This window comes from Hyposmocoma kahamanoa, unplaced genomic scaffold (genome assembly GCF_003589595.1).
Source record: "Hyposmocoma kahamanoa isolate Upper Pololo Valley unplaced genomic scaffold, ASM358959v1 66, whole genome shotgun sequence".
Classification (NCBI taxonomy): Eukaryota; Metazoa; Arthropoda; class Insecta; order Lepidoptera; family Cosmopterigidae; genus Hyposmocoma; species Hyposmocoma kahamanoa.
In genome coordinates this window covers 17,682,975-17,699,093 of record NW_020653854.1, presented here as the reverse complement: position 1 = coordinate 17,699,093, position 16,119 = coordinate 17,682,975, and the positions used below count along the sequence as shown (strand labels likewise).

The 16,119-nt window shown below is 35.5% G+C and overlaps 3 protein-coding genes across 10 annotated transcripts in view; 1 reads left to right on the top strand and 2 right to left on the bottom strand.

The window, feature by feature from the left end:
- Window positions 1-16,119, bottom strand: part of LOC113231666 (poly(rC)-binding protein 3) — a 321,596-nt gene that overhangs the window by 44,444 nt on the left and 261,033 nt on the right. The gene's annotated exons all lie outside the window — the stretch shown is intronic.
- LOC113232034 (putative OPA3-like protein CG13603) lies at window positions 4,335-8,411 on the bottom strand. Its single transcript, XM_026466659.1, has 5 exons — window positions 8,331-8,411; window positions 7,976-8,171; window positions 7,667-7,746; window positions 5,356-5,522; window positions 4,335-4,504 (listed from the first exon to the last, which is right to left on the bottom strand). Exons 1-4 carry the CDS (start codon window positions 8,409-8,411, stop codon window positions 5,385-5,387), a joined length of 495 nt encoding a protein of 164 aa, XP_026322444.1. The 3' UTR covers window positions 4,335-4,504; window positions 5,356-5,384.
- LOC113231665 (dynein intermediate chain 3, ciliary-like) lies at window positions 9,094-12,173 on the top strand. The gene is made up of 6 exons (XM_026466105.1): window positions 9,094-9,295; window positions 9,376-9,523; window positions 9,600-10,334; window positions 11,071-11,379; window positions 11,452-11,556; window positions 11,797-12,173. The coding sequence occupies exons 1-6, from the start codon at window positions 9,099-9,101 to the stop codon at window positions 11,992-11,994; spliced, it is 1,692 nt and encodes a 563-aa protein (XP_026321890.1). The 5' UTR covers window positions 9,094-9,098; the 3' UTR covers window positions 11,995-12,173.

Below are 16,119 nucleotides of genomic sequence, written 5' to 3'. Positions count from 1 at the left end.
AGCACACCGGTTTTGTTATAAATCGGTTCTCGAGATTATGAAATATTTATCTACATAACTTTTTATTAACGAAAAGAGGCGATACATAACTTTTTTATGATTAAAAATGAGAGTTATAAAATTTCACATTTACATCGCTTTTAGCACTTTTCACATATGATCACATGTGGCTATGTTATACCAAGAGCGTGAATTAGAGTTTTAATATTTGCATAATTATACTACTAGGAGTTTCTCAATGTCAGTTATTTGCAACTATAATATTACTTACAGTTGCAATATAATATTAATGTAATCTCACTCACTGTAAAGTGAAATAAGGTTAACGATAACGTATACGCGGGCCTCAGGAGAAACCAGTTCTCTAGGGTCTTGAGCAAATCATAACACTATCGCGAAGTTACAGAAAAAACAGTCGTAGGTATCCGATTCCGCCTGTCTCCGGTCCTGTTCACGAGTCGTTTTAAAATGTATTCCATATTACAAAAGCCAGGTCAGTATGAATAGCAAGCTTGTTTGCACCGTGTCCGTTGGACCGTGTCGTGACGGCGCCTGCACGACATCAGCAAACGTTATTGGAAATGTTTGTGTTTACTTTTACAAGCTCTGAACCTCCCGCTTCATTTTTAGTTTTGCGACCTGGAAAACGTATTAGCTAAACGAACTTCTTTAGAAAACTGATTTTACATCCGATGTAGTGGTAGTCTACCGCTGCGCAAGGAAAGGCCATGGGTTCGACACCGAGCTCGCACCTCGTTTCTCGAAATTTATGTGCATAATCTAATTAAAAATTTACTTTTTTGATTAAATTTGAAATTAGCTTTTCGGCGAAGGAAACATCGTGATGAAACCTGCACGCCGAAGAAGGTTCACAATCCTCAGAAAACAACATAAACACTCGCCTGATAGGAGACCAGTGCCCAGCAGTGGGAGGTATAAATGGGTTGATTATGAATCAGATTTTATATGAAGTACATATAGTTGACCAGCGAGCATAATAAAAAAATTGTTTATTCAGTCATCGCCTAGGTTGAGAGACGAGTATTTTCGAAAGATGTGAAGTGAGCTAATATTTTATATTAGCAGTAGAGTTCCTTGTGACTGAGTTCGTTCAGAGAACTACTACCACCTTACCTTTTTTTGCTACCAAGCCATAATGTGAGCATTACTACGTTCCAGGTTTGAAAGGGTGTTGGTGAAATTACAGGCACATGGAACTAGTCAACTTATGGCAGTGCATCACAAATCTTTGCGGTTTAAAGCTCTGTGTAGCACTGAGACTGTTTCGGGTAGACGTGTCGCTTACCACCAGACACAGGACTAAACTTGTTCGTCCTGTCGCTTGGTAAAATAAAAAAAATAATGAAACAGTAACCGCGAAGGAAAACATCCAGTATAGCAACAAGTCTAACCTGCATGGCAAAAAAGGGTCCCATTACTCCGTGAAGACAATGTGTAAACTCCCCAACCTCCATACGACCACGGCATAAAACTACGCCAGATGCCTATTTACTTATTTTCGCAATATTCGTACAGTTAAAGAACTCCCTATCATTTCTACACAATATAACATACAAGCTTTATAATTCCCTTATACTGCTAACTAACCCATATTTTGACCAATAACTACAAAGTCTAATTATGACTGGAATATAGAACTATACCAACAAACTGAACAATAACACACCTTAACCAAGTAACAACAAACTCTCATAAGGAAAGTTAGTTACATTTAATTGGTAAGACCGAGTGAATTGTCCATTTATTTATACGATACGATACTCTTTATTGTTTGTATCTCATAATGACACGAATTAGAGTTAATGATGAATAGCAATGTAATTATATTTTGAGCACGACAAGGTGCACTTATATAAATACGTACCACTAATATATTGTTCCAAATGATTTTTCAGACTACAACAGCTATTATTTCTGATCTAAAAGTAGGGAATTTGATGCGCAACGAGTACTAAACCGGGGCAATGAAATTAGTTCACTACCCAGACTAGAACTTTCGATTCCTAAAGTGTTATAGGGCTAACCACTGGGTTACCGAAGTTGATGAATTACAATTCAGCCATAAAGTTTATTTATTTATTTATTTCATATATGCAGCTATTTTTACAGAATCATCCCAATACAATAGTGTAGCATTCCATAACGTAATCAATCACATAACATAATATTATAACTAAAATAACAATAATAATGATTGAAAATTGATAACAATTAATTAAAGCCAATTTATAATAAAGGGCAATATGAATAATATGCAATAAAATAGAAATAATTATGAATAAAGCAAAAATAGTATAGCCTTGATGAACTCGCTCTCAAAACAAGTAAAAATGTCTACTTCTTCAGCTACTCGATTTAGTGTATGAATGGTGCGAGTAAGAGACACCTTGTTGTCCAGTTACAAGTTACTTGTTGTAAAGGTACGACAAGTTACTTATCATAAAGGTATGAGCTATTAGTTTGAGACTATTTGGTAATGTCGAATTTAGATAAAGTTAATTTTTTTTAATCTTTATAGATAAGTTGTTATAATAAAAAACATATTACATCATAGAATAAAATTTTAAATACTTAAGAATCACCATTTCGGACCCCTATTTGATACAACTCGTCTCGTATATCAATGGAAAGCAACCGTAGTTTCGTTCACGCTGCTTGAATCGCCGTATAAAAGAACTTGCACTTGTATAGAGATGCCACGGCAACTTAGGGTGATACAGGTAAGCGGGAGGCCGGGACGTCTTTTCAATAAGAATGTTTAGACATGCATGGAGGCAGAGGGAAGTTAGCTACAGAACTAGCACATGAAAGGTTTCCTATATATAGGTACGTAAGTGAGACGTATGTCGAGCTTAGTGGTTGCATGAAACTATTTACGTAGTTTTCTTAGAAATATTATACCTACCCATAAAGCGTATAAGAAAAAGGTCCGAATACAATTTCGATGGTACTCGTACGTGACAGATAAAAAAAACTTAACCAATAATAATATACAATAGAGAAACAATATATTCACTTCATAAAAAAAGTGTGTTTTTTAGCATGCGCGGACTATTGAAAATTAGTATTAAATCTCTATAGTATTCTATATTCAACATTTTTAATGTTTTTTATACAATTAAAAATAAATAAAAAATTAAACTATTTTCTCGGATCTAAGTACCGTTTATTAGTGTTTTTAAAAAACCAACATCTCGGGCCGTTCACAGATCCCATATACAGCTGACTGAGACGGTGAAGTCACTCTAATGTTGATGCAAACGACCCTATATTTATTGCATGGACCCTAAGAACTCGATACGAAAACTAAAACTACGGTTCCCAATTTCTTTGCGATTATAAATATTTTGAATAGTAAACGAAAGCCGATGTCTTTTTTTGTTTCAACGTCCTGAACAAGCTCGAGAGCTTCAACTTCATAGCCAGCCAGTATAGCAAATTCGCAATCTTGTCTTGGGCTAAGCAATCCTGCAAAGCCTTTCTCAAGAGCAAGTAGTGTTTAAACATATTTCCCCGGTGCCTTCTACTCATCTCCAACGTACGGGTAATCCTATTAGGTACTGCCTCCAAATTCGTCCAGGCACTTGCCAACCGTCACTTTTCCATATTAAATTTGCATGTTAAAAAGAAAAACCTATTATTTACAAGATTGTTCAAAAGGTATAGGCGATTTAGGTGTTTATAATTATTAATACAAAGAGCAAACACTTAGAAAAAATTCTTCAATCTGATAGGACTCGACCTGCGTTGTAATCTTGGCATTCAATAAAAATTAATATTAGGTGTTTATTTTAACAATAAATGCATTTGGAGTATCATTCGTTGATATATTTCTTTGACAATATTTTTGTTAAAAGGTATTTGTTTGCTACAGTGACCTTATGCTAAAGCATTACTAAAGAGTTTTTTTTCTTTTTTTTTTTATACTTGACAGGCAAGTGACTCCACTCCACCTGATGTTAAGTGGAAAGTGGTATCCAAACGCGAAGGAACCGTAGGAGTAAAGTAGTTTTTGCAATTTGGAGAAGTCTAGGATGATATTACAGCATTTCATTGGGCTTATGATAATGTTTGCTTCACTTAAAATTAATTGTTGAGTAATCATCATGTGATTTTTAGTCAAAAAATCGTACGTAAACTATAAAAAAAGTATCACTTTATTTACCTAAAAAAAGCATCTCTACCTATCTAAGATTGCAACTTAACCGATTAATCTCATGACAAGGTGAGCAAAGAAAAAGACTTTAGAAAGATCGTAGTACACAAATAAACTTTACTAATATGTTTTCACAAAATAGTTTTGTAATCACTTCTCACAATACTTACAGTATTTTGTTCACATTTAGAAATCATTCATAAAGAATGGTTAGGTCAAGTGTATTCTGAACCGATGATCGTATATGAGGGTATTGATGCATGTTGATGAAATGGGTAGGTTTCAGGTTAGTTGTCTCTACCTAAATTCGTTGTCTCGACCGTCATTCTGCAAACAATCTAGGTATATTGCAAGTGATACATTACATTACATAATACATGTATACAGGGTGACCTCTAGAAATCACAAAAAAAAAAATTTAATTATTAGCTTGATTGAACCTGTAGGGGGAGGGACTATGGCCTAAATTCGTACGTCTGAATTGATGATGTTGTTGTTTATTGATGTTGACAACGCATAGCTTCTGACATCAGAAGTGAAATTGGACTCTGTGCCGAGGTACTTATTGTCAGTCGGCTGTACTTGTAAGGAGTTTAGATCTTTATTAAGTTCATCGGTTTCGCGCGATACTTGGAAGGTCCAGTCAAGTCTCACCCGCTCGGTTGTGCTAGGTACGCTCTCTTCTAGTTGCACAATCTTGATTTTACATTTATATTACATATTTTAAAATAACGTGTTACATGATAACGTTTTTGGCGACCAACAACTGGTATAGAACAGCAGATTTTTTCTTTTGTGTTTATCCCCATATCACGCAGAAACTAACAGACAAATTGTAATGAAATTTAGCAGATTAACACTTTACATCTCTGAGTAACAAAACTATACAATACAGCTCTTTTTTCCCCTGTTACGTAATCGTGGTGCCCTAGAAATTTATAGAAAATAATTGGACGTTGTGACGCGCAGCACCAGCTTGCAGTTAGGTGGAATTCTTTTTTGTAAGTCATATAAAACAGTAAATTTTTAGAAAAAATACAAAGAAGCCGACGGCATAAAAAATTATAGAGGAAAAAGAAGATAAAGAAGATTCAAACAAATTTGAAAGGAAAATGCTATTATCCTACGATGCGGGTAACCTAGTTTTATAACTGAAAACGTCACCATCAGAAGGATACCTCAAGGAAAGACGCTTCTATTAATTCAGTTACTTCTCATTCTGGTTTCGCAAAATATGCAGACGCTCTTTTGCCGACTCCAACTGTTTATTCTGTCGTTGTGCCTCTATTTTTAGTTCTTCAAGGGTATTTTTCAGCGCCCTCCATTTTTCCTTTCTCGCCCTAGTCTGTGGAATGTTCGGTATAATTTTATTATTACGAAAAGGTTTTGTTTTCGATGGCTCTTTCTACGAAACGCTCCGAATAAGACATCGGACCGAAGATCGCAATTTGCGCATGAATTTTTTTCTTTCTACGAAACCTCAAATAATAGATGGTGTATCAAAGTTTTCTGCTGGCTAATGAGATCCCTCTTTAATAATCATTTACAGGATAAGTGGCGTCAAAAATATATCAATCTCCATGGGAATAAAGGATTTAAGTAGGTTCAACAAAGTAAATAAAGAATAAATAAACTGTTTTAAATGAATAATTTATAATGAACTAGGCCAGCACAAACCAAAAAATGGTAGGATCTGCTAATTCAGACGTGTGTGTTTGAATGCCGTAAATGGATTACGTAGAAAAATTCTCTGATCCCAAAATCTATCTTTTTTCTATGAACACTACCAAATCGAAATTTATGACATTTGCAATGCTAAAAAGTGCCCAAACAAACAAAAAATTCAAGTCCACGAATGCGAAAAATCAGAGACATTGTATCACCAAATCTTCTTAATACAATTTGTCAGTCAATAATTACTTACTGTTATCCAGTCTGAGGTGGTGCATGTAAAACAAGATTTATTGAACTGGAAAGAGCACAAAGGCTTGTACTCAAGGTTAAGAGAAGACTTTATTATCAGTACCCCACAGGACGTCTTTTTGCAGAGTCGAATTTGTTAACTGCACGACAATTATTTATCTTAAATTGTATAATGTTTTAACATAAAAAACTACATTTTGATCCTGCATAAACTTCGTTAAGATTTTTGAGATGGAACGATCGAAGAGATCTTCAGAGTCTTTAAATTAATTAAAATTCGAACGAGCTTAGCCTCACGTTTTTAACTTTTGTCGGTCCCTACATCTAAGTACAATCGCCTTAACGAACACATGGAAATGTATCCTAAAAACAGATACAATTGTAAAGTAGCTGTAAAAGATAATCTTTCAAATAACTGTAATCACAAAGATACTGAGTCTATTCTACGAATAATTCAGGAAACGCGATTTACCACTTTCACCAATAGATTACATAAACAGTAAAGGCTGTCACTATAGCAAACATAGATTTCAGCAATTTCGAACATAACACATGTACATAAGCATGCGAGTGCACGAATCAGAATTCACTCCACCAGAACGAGCTAATCATTGTTACTTTCTTTTAATTATTTTATTTTTGTTTTTAGTATTATTGTTTCTTTGCTAACTGCGTCTTATCAGGAAGAATCTGACTTCCAAGATACAGTATCATACTAATTTGGAAATCAGAGCTACATGATGATGTAAAAATGTTTTTTTTGAAAAAGATAGAATATTGTTATTATTATTTAAAACGTAATTAATTAACAATTCAATAATATTGTTCCTGATTTCAAAACAGCTATCTTATCAACAAAAGTAGAGGTAAGAGAAATTATTTTAATCTCCACTCAACTTCCTATTTGTCCTATCCTTCCTATGTATCCTATTTGTGTTGAAACTATGTTAGGTTTAGATCCCAATCTAAGATTTACTTGCTAAGTTAATATATGTACTTCCTTTTAATGGAAATTATCACACTGTGGGAGAAATAACTTACCTCAAAACTTTCTAGGGCTTTTGATCTCGCTGGTGAACAGCCCTAGAATATTTTAGAAGAGATATTAAAACAATCTTCACTCTCCTCAAAAAGATTTTCGAAATGGTTTGCCGTACGTCAGTAGTCGCTTACGCATTTACCATCGGTAAGCAGTCTCAAGAGACTTCGATTCCTTTGACGTCGCCTCTATACTTCATCTTCCCGTATTTCTTGTTGAAGACGCGTCTCAATTAACAGGAGTCGTGATATATTTAGACAGTTCAAACTCTAATGATACCGAGTGGTAACTCGAGCTTCGTTGAGGTTATATAATTTCTATGTTCAAGGGCCTTTCAAACAATTGGTGGTGGTCTAAGGTTTCCGCAAATACATGACATGTGTCAAATTATGATTTTCGGTCGAAGTTCGGGTTGACATTCAATCGGAAGCGTTTCGTAGTATAAATTGTGAAAAATTTAAGTACGATGATAGTTGTTTCCAATTTTGTAGTAAACCCTCTGATGGCTTAAAAGATGCTATACCAACCTTTTTCGCTTTGATATTTGCTTGCCTGTTGTATTCAAATATCAAAATTGTCGCTCCCAGCATGAAAACTATCAGTTCCCCTGTTGGGATAAATGTTGTATGAAATTTTATATACAAATACAAATTAATCAATCGAATATGGCAATTGGCTGGTGAGATAGCCTGTCGTTAACTAGTAAGAATTTACCTATAGATTTTACTTTGTTGTATAAAACCTGTAGTATAAAATTCTAATTTAATAGACGATTGTTTTCTCTGGATTTCGCCATGTACTAATTCATTATTTTATATTAAAATGCTTGGGATTACCTAGCAAGTCAGCGCCAAGGTCGTGGGCTTCAGCAGGAGAGACACGAGGTACAACTATTTGATGTCTGGAGGCAAAGTTCGAGTTGCCAGCCAGCCGCAGTGCCATCATACGACAGTGAATTTCTCCGTATCGGTAATACCAGGCTAGTCGTCCGCACACGTTTTGACTGAATACAGGATGGTTCTTCGCGTATTCCTATCAGATATTGCAAACGAACAAGTTATTTCTGTGTGTACCTGTACTTATAATCAAGTGTGGCTCGTAGTACCTAATATTTTAAAATATTTTACTCTAACACAATAGATTTTAGACCTTTTTGTCTTTCGTGATAAGAAACAAATATGGATTAGATACCTTGATGCGGGTAGCAATGGGCGAGCTGATTTGACGAGCGATTAGTGTGCCCAATTTAAACATAGGAAACTGTTCCGACATATTAAAATTAAATTATTATTGCTTTTAATTGTTATTGTATTCTCTCGTGCTGGTACCTCAACGTACTTATATGGTAGATATATAATATAGTATCTTCTGTATCCGTTTATTCCTGTGTCTTTCAATTTCCATTTTATTTGATCATATTATTATTATTATTTCCTTAATTGGCAACCAATTATGTCCTTTGATTTTTTGACACATTTGACTTTTTTAATTTGAACCAAGACTTGGCTGTGTGGTTTCAAACCTTTGTCTTTTCCTTTACGGAAAGTTCTTATTAGAATATCTATTTATTGTTTTTCGTCTTATAAGTTTTCTAGCGAGGCTTACTTTTTTCATTTAGAAGGCTAATTTTTCTAATTCTTATTTCTAATTTCAATTGAAACAGGCGTGTATTTTAAAAATTAAAATTTTCTGCAGAGAACCGTGACAGATGTTTGATAAGTGACACTGATTAAATTATTTCTCAAGAGAATATTTATTACAAGTATAATATCATTGTTTATTTATGAATCTTATAAAACTGACACTGGTACAAGCTTAGTGGCCGCCTGAAAGGAAATAATAATAATATGCAATAATATTTCATAAAAAATACACTATTTTGAATACATTTTTAAATGATACTTTTTAACTCTTATAAAATCCAATTTATTTATTATTATAAATAATTAACCCTATAAAATGGATATCACATATCAATACACGAAGAGGCGCTGCGATTTTGGCCGTCAGCCTCTGTTTTGCGAGCAAGGTCCTGATATGTGCGACTCCATAGCTACTGATGTCACGGAGCACAAACGTTACATCCTGCGCAACCCAGTTCACGAGCTGATACAAAATACATCAGATTTTTCTGAGCACTACGTCAACACTAGAAGGTGTAAATCATTGTGTAAACCATTTCTCTTTCAGCGGTATCTTCTTAAAAGTTTATTTTATGGATTCTTCTTTATTTCAGAGCGAAATACACACAATCTGGTGCGAATCATTCGGAGGGTGGATGGCCTAAAGACGTCAACATATTAGACCCAGAAGCCACACAGCGCTACCGTCGTAAAGTTGAAAAAGATGATGGCTATATTCATTGTGTTATGGCTTTGACGAATGTAATTTTTTTGTCCTTTTACACTCTGAAATTAGTTTATAGCGATAGCAATAACGTTAGTTTAGTATGATTAACAGGGCATGGAACATTACGTGTATCAAAATAATGCAATTGACATGTATCAATCGTACTACAAAGAGATGAAAGAGCAGCCGGACGTGGAGCGCATTGGCATGCGCACAGTTAACGTATATCGTGATCACGACCACCGACCGGTCAGCTCAATATCGTGGCAAGCAGAGTCAAGTTATCATTTTGCCGTCTCCTATGTAGATTTTTCAGATTTTTATCGGACACCACGCAGTACTATCACTGCTGCTTTATGGGATGTAGAGAATGCCAATAGTCCAGAAGCGATTTTGCATCCTCATACAACATTGTTCGACTTGCAGTACAGTCCCCGTGATCCTAATCTCCTCATAGGTGGATTTCTTAGTGGCCAAGTAGGTTCGTGGGATAAACGCATAGCGGGTGCGCCTACTCACGTCAGCGCACCGCATGTAGCACACCGGGACTTTGTGCGCAATGTAAGGTTCATTAACTCAAAGTCTGGTGTGGAGTTTTTTTCTTCAGGACCAGACGGTGTGTGCAAGTGGTGGGACCTAAGGCAATTAGAAGAGCCTACTGACGAAATGATCATGGACTTCGTCACGTCAAGTTTTGACTCGCAAAGCATGGTAACAGCTAGTGGCGTTTCTTGTCTCGAATATGAGGCTACAATACCCACGCGCTTTATGGTCGGTTGTGAGAATGGCAGAGTAATTGGCGGCAATCGCAAAGGAAAAACCCCAATGGAAAAATTACCCTTTAAGGTGGGTCGTTGGTCAATATCAAAGTAATGTGAACGGTGAAATATCTAAATGGGCAGCTTTATATGTTTGTTCAGAGTGTCCAAAATATACATATATACATTTGACGAAAATCAACCTGAATCAATGTCAAATCAAGGTGTACTTAAAAGGTTAGTCCTGAGACCGCGTTCCAATTTCGATACGTTAATATGGACATCTTACATTAAAAAGTTTTATTTCCATATCTAATATATTGGAAAGAACAATAAACTACAAAGATTTCATGAAAATGAAAAAGTGTCCATGCACAGACAAACACAACAACAATCACCTAACTGTACTAACTTCACCTTTAAGTCATTTGTTTAAAGTAAGAAATATCTTGTTGAAACTTCAAATCCCCCATACAAATATTTTTAAAAAATATCAAGTGACGGGACGAAAAAGTCGCGTCGCTGATGATAAGGTACACGCCTGTCCATAACAATTGCAACGCCACTCAGAGCTTTCAATCGCAAGGATCTGAGGGGTGAGAGACATAAGTTGACAAGTTCCATGTGCCTGTAATTTCACCTGTAATATCCTATTGGCTGTGGTTTTGTGTCATTGTTTCGCTGAAGTTGTTTTTTTATCATCAGTACGTTTAACAGAGAAGGTACCGTTTCAACCTGTATTTAAATGTTTGCGGTGTTTTAGTGAATAATAATTAATGGCGGTAGATAATAATGACCTTTAAGACGAAGACTGCTACTTGTAGATCGATGCTCATTTGGGTCCAGTTTGGTCACTAGAGCGAAACCCAGGCTTCCTAAAGAACTTTCTTACGGTGGGCGACTGGACAGTGCGAGTGTGGAGCGAGGAGTGTCGTGAATCGGCGATTTTATGGTCTCCACCACTACGCTACAGCTACACGGCCGGCAACTGGAGCCCAACGCGTCTTAGTCTCATGTTAATGTGCGGTATAGACGGCCGTATTTCCGCTTGGGATTTGCTGCGGCGCCAACATGAACCTGTACTCACTATGCAACTTCCCGATCCGTTACTTCGGCAAAGCTTCCACGATCAGGTCTCGCTTTATGTTTTTGTTAGATTTTGGTTGCGAAATTCTAACATTTCATTGATTTTATGTGTCATTCAGGGCTCGATTGTGACTGTGGGAAGTCGTAAAGGAAATATTTTTCTGGTAGAATTGAGCCTCACGCTTGCACAGTCAGAAAAGAACGACAAGGGTATGCTTACTGCGGTCAGTATTTTACTCTTTTAGACACATCTTTATGTATCTACTATAAATGAATAGCTAGGCATTAAAAACTAATTATATAAATATAATTAATTATACTATTTATATTTAGAAATTATTCCAAAGAGATCCTTAATCGTACTATGAACTATCTACCTTGATTTTGATTAGGTTAGCCTTACCAAAGACAAATACTGATTAGTTTTTTCTTTATTTTAGTAACGATGGGTTAAATGTTCACAGATATTTGAGCGTGAGAGCAAACGTGAGCGCATTTTAGAAGCTAAACTCCGAGAGATCAAGTTAAAGATGCGACAAGCTGAAGAAGGATCTCCTAAGGCATCCGCTACTGATATAGATCCGACTCTGAATGATCGAGATCTCGCTGAAGCCACTACGGATTACTTTTCACAGGTTAAGAAGGAGCTGGCTGCCATGTAACAGAGGCTCAGACTTGTATGGAGAGAGTTTGGATTTTGGCACATTATATGCCGTAGTTTGACGAAATAAACTGATACATAGGTTGGTGTGTCCTCATACAAAGCGTGATGATTGCTTTGCCGTCTCTACTTTATCAAAGCTTGTAGGTACTAGCTCAGATTATTGTACAAGCTAGTTGAAGAACGTTCTAGGTTAGTATTGTATTCTATAGTTAGTTGTAATGTTAACTTTCAGCATTTTTTTTGTCATTACCGTAATGTGAATTAGAGAAATTTAATTTTAATAGATTTAATCATGTTATTAAATTGTGACAAAATATCTCATTTTTAACGCTTTTTCAGTTTCATTTCCTTGACTTTCGCTTTAATGTTCGGAGAGTATTAAAATAGTACCAAATTCTGTGGCTACTAATACAGTAGTATAAGTTCGGATATAAGAACGTTCTATTACTAAGGGGTTCCGATAAGCGATTGCTCCTATAAAATTGAGTTGTGACCTCGAGTTAGGCGTTGTCGAAGATTGAAGAGGTCGTTAAATTCGGCTCTGAGAGAGCTCATTGAAATTTATAGAGGAGCGTAATTAGGTGAGCTCGTAGCATTTTCGCGTGATGAAATCTACTTTTGCCTCGATTTCCTATAGAAATTTATACGTCACGCATATGTACGTGTAAAATCCAATCGAACAATAAATAAAGGAAATCATCAGATATATTACACGTAATGGCTTTGTTCTTTGCACTAAAATTAATTCAGCAAACAAAGAGATAAATACTAATTGCTTAGTACAGTTGATGCGTTAGTACTTGATCCTTACATATTCAACAAAAAAGGGTAAAGAAATTACAGCTTTTTGGTTGAAATTTGTATTTATGTAATGTAATTATAGATTAAATTGGCTTAAAAAGTTTCTTAAATCGTCATTCACCAATGATGCAATAAGGAAGTTATACCAAAATTAATTTTGTGATTCACAAGTTAACGGTTAAATTTGTTAAACATATTCACACGATGTAGACGGTTACGAAGTCAGGTATCTTAGAGAATCGACTGTACATATACACATTATCACACTAATTAAAATCAAAGTTACCGTCCATCGTCCGGCAACTCAGACGGTAAGCCACATAATAAATCTTAGTCATTTTTCAATATTGCGAGAAACGGCTGCAAAAGCGCTATAGTCAAATGTTTAAAATGTCTCGCAATTTTCACGCCTCGGGGGAAGCTTACAATTACCCATAGACAGCGTTAATTCCTCACGGGGTAGAAAAGAAATGAACAGACACCTCTGCCAAAATGAAAAGAGGCCTGATTTACAGCGCGCGTAAAACCCGAGGTCGGATCTTATTAACATTACTTTTTATAACATGAAGAGCGCTAAATTGTAACAGTGTAGAGAGAAATTTAATTAAAACGTCTAGTTAGAACGTGTTAACTAGCGTCATTAAACTGTAAGGTCCGCGTGGAGGAAACGTCCTCAAGGACGCAATCTGTCTTTTTTTCAATATTATTAATACAATATTATTCCGTTGCAAAGAAACGCACACCTCGTAATTTAAAAGTTATATTATATTTAGTAGCAGTAGAGCTGTTTCTGAAAAGTTCGTCTAGGCAAGTACTTACCGTCTTATCTTTTTCTGACGCCAAGAAGTTATGTACGCAATACTGCATTTCGGTTTTGAAGGGTAAGGGTGCTGGTGAAATTAAAGCTCATGGGACTTGTCAACTCATGACTCAAGGTGACGGACGCAGTGGCAGTGGAAAGTGGCACTACATCTCTTATGGACAATCGTGTCGCTTACCACCAGGCGCACGACTTGTTCATTCTATCAGTTGGTATCATAAAAGAATCTCTCTCTCCTCTCTATCTCTATATCTTTGTCTCTTGGTATCGTATTACCTATTCTACTGGTGACATAGACACAAGTAGCTCTACTCTCCAATTTAATAATATGTAATATATCGAAGGGACGAATAGAGGTGGGGCAGGTACCCAATGTATTTATGGAGATGTATACGAGAATAGATTTGTGTGGAGACAGTAATATATGGGTCATGTAATTTGTTTCGGGTCTATGCACATAAGTACTTTAGACAATTGTTAAACATACTGTTGTCTGAAGTAGGTTTATTGTTAATGTAGACATCTTTCAACGGAATACGTGTATATAACGGAATATGTATTATGCGATAATTGTAACATTTTTACTTTTTTGAAAAATTTGCTTATCCGTTTTGTCTGTTTTAATTTTATTGAAATTACATCTGTGTGCCAAGTTTTATTGAAATCGGTTAACGAAAAGTGAGTAAAATTCAATAAACTGGAATCATCCCCTCATTTGCCATTCTTAGAGGTGGAATATTTTCTTCAAATATGAATGGGACTACTAATGAGGGACCCCCTTTCCAACAAAAAAATGATCATCAAATTCGTTTAATAAATGTCGAAGTAATCGCGTAACATACACACAAAAAATAAGACAAAAAAAAGAAATTGAGGACTTCCTCCTTTTTCGAAGTGCCGGTTAAAAAAAGCGGGTACCCTGATGCGCAAAATTAGTGGCAGCGATACTCATCAGCACACCATCCTGAGTATCATTATATCCACCCTGGATATAATGATACCTTTTCATGAGCACTGGAACCGAATACATATTAATGAATACAAAAAAAAATATTTGTGATTACTAACCCTATTTTTAAGTGTCCTAGGAAATGAAACTATTTTTTTCAGATCTCAATCACGTGATTGTTTTTCAAACCTACTAAGGTTTTGGATTCTTTATAGGGCCTATGATCATGTCTGGCTGAGACGACCCAAGAACTCGATATTTAAGTGTTCTGGTAATTGATTTGGTAAGAAAAGCAATCATTGTACTCTAAGAGTACGTTATTTATGACATAGTAAATTTATTTGTAAACAGGTCAAAATGGCAACTACATGAAGAAATATATATTAGTGTTAATTTTTTTTAAATTGTAAAATGCGTATAGGTACTTGTTTTCAAACAAATTATCGCTTCGGGCCTTTAGTCCAATTGTCATGGCTGACTGTCAGTCAGATTTAGATCCAAAATAAACAGTTTAATTTCCTATGGATACCATGTATTGGCACTCGTGTTTTAAACGAGAAAATTTAAGTCATGACAATCTTTATTTTCGATATGAGTTGTTCAAAGATGCCAAAAAAATAATAAATACCAAACATGTTTGTAACGGGATTTTTAAGAGTTGGCCCCGAGCAACTCAGCTTCTCGAGCCCGAACCTTTTCAAGAGGCTCAAGGAAAAATCAGTTTTTTTTTATATCGACCTTTCGCATAGGGCACTCAATGGTTCAGTAATACACTATTTATTTGCGACAGCATATTTGTGTTCACAAGATTAATATTTTACGGCCACTTCAATGTAATGTTTTATTCATTTATTAGTTTTGATTTGTACCTTCATATTGATAATGTGCATTACAATATTAACTGGGAATATTAATATAGTGGAGTTTGTGGATATCACAGCTTAGTCAATTAGCAAAACCACTGAAGACGGCGAGGAGGTAGAAGAACTACTTTTCAAGTTGGTTCTACCGTAGGAAGTGAAACTATTTTAGCGTATTTCGTCGCTTATGTTTTGTTTTTCCAAACAAACCCGGAAAAATAGTTTTATTTCCGATGTGTAACAATCGCGAAAACCTATGAACTCGATTAGTTCTACCGACCAACATTTTCAAATGGTAATCATTATGAAAAGTAGAAAAAAAATCATCAAGTTGAAAAAAAAAAACATGTTTTCTACCCCAGACAAAAGTGTTATTGATTGTGAACTATTGTGTGGAGCATTTTTTTTCAAATATTTATTTCAGTGGTTTTTTGAAGTATAAGCGCTAGCTCGAATAGGGGAGGACCGTTTTGTTGTGCCTTGATAAAAATGTAAAATCTTTTTTACAAGCCGTTCTTGGAACATGTCAAATTCAGATATTTCGTACTTAGAAAACGTACCTTTAATCTTGGGCAAAGCATTTTGACCGTAAAATGTTGCTTACATACATTTCATATTAGTGGCAGTACGGTTTATAAGCGATTATTGGTTGACCGTGTGCTACTCAAAGCTCGGTCAGTGAATGCTTTGTTA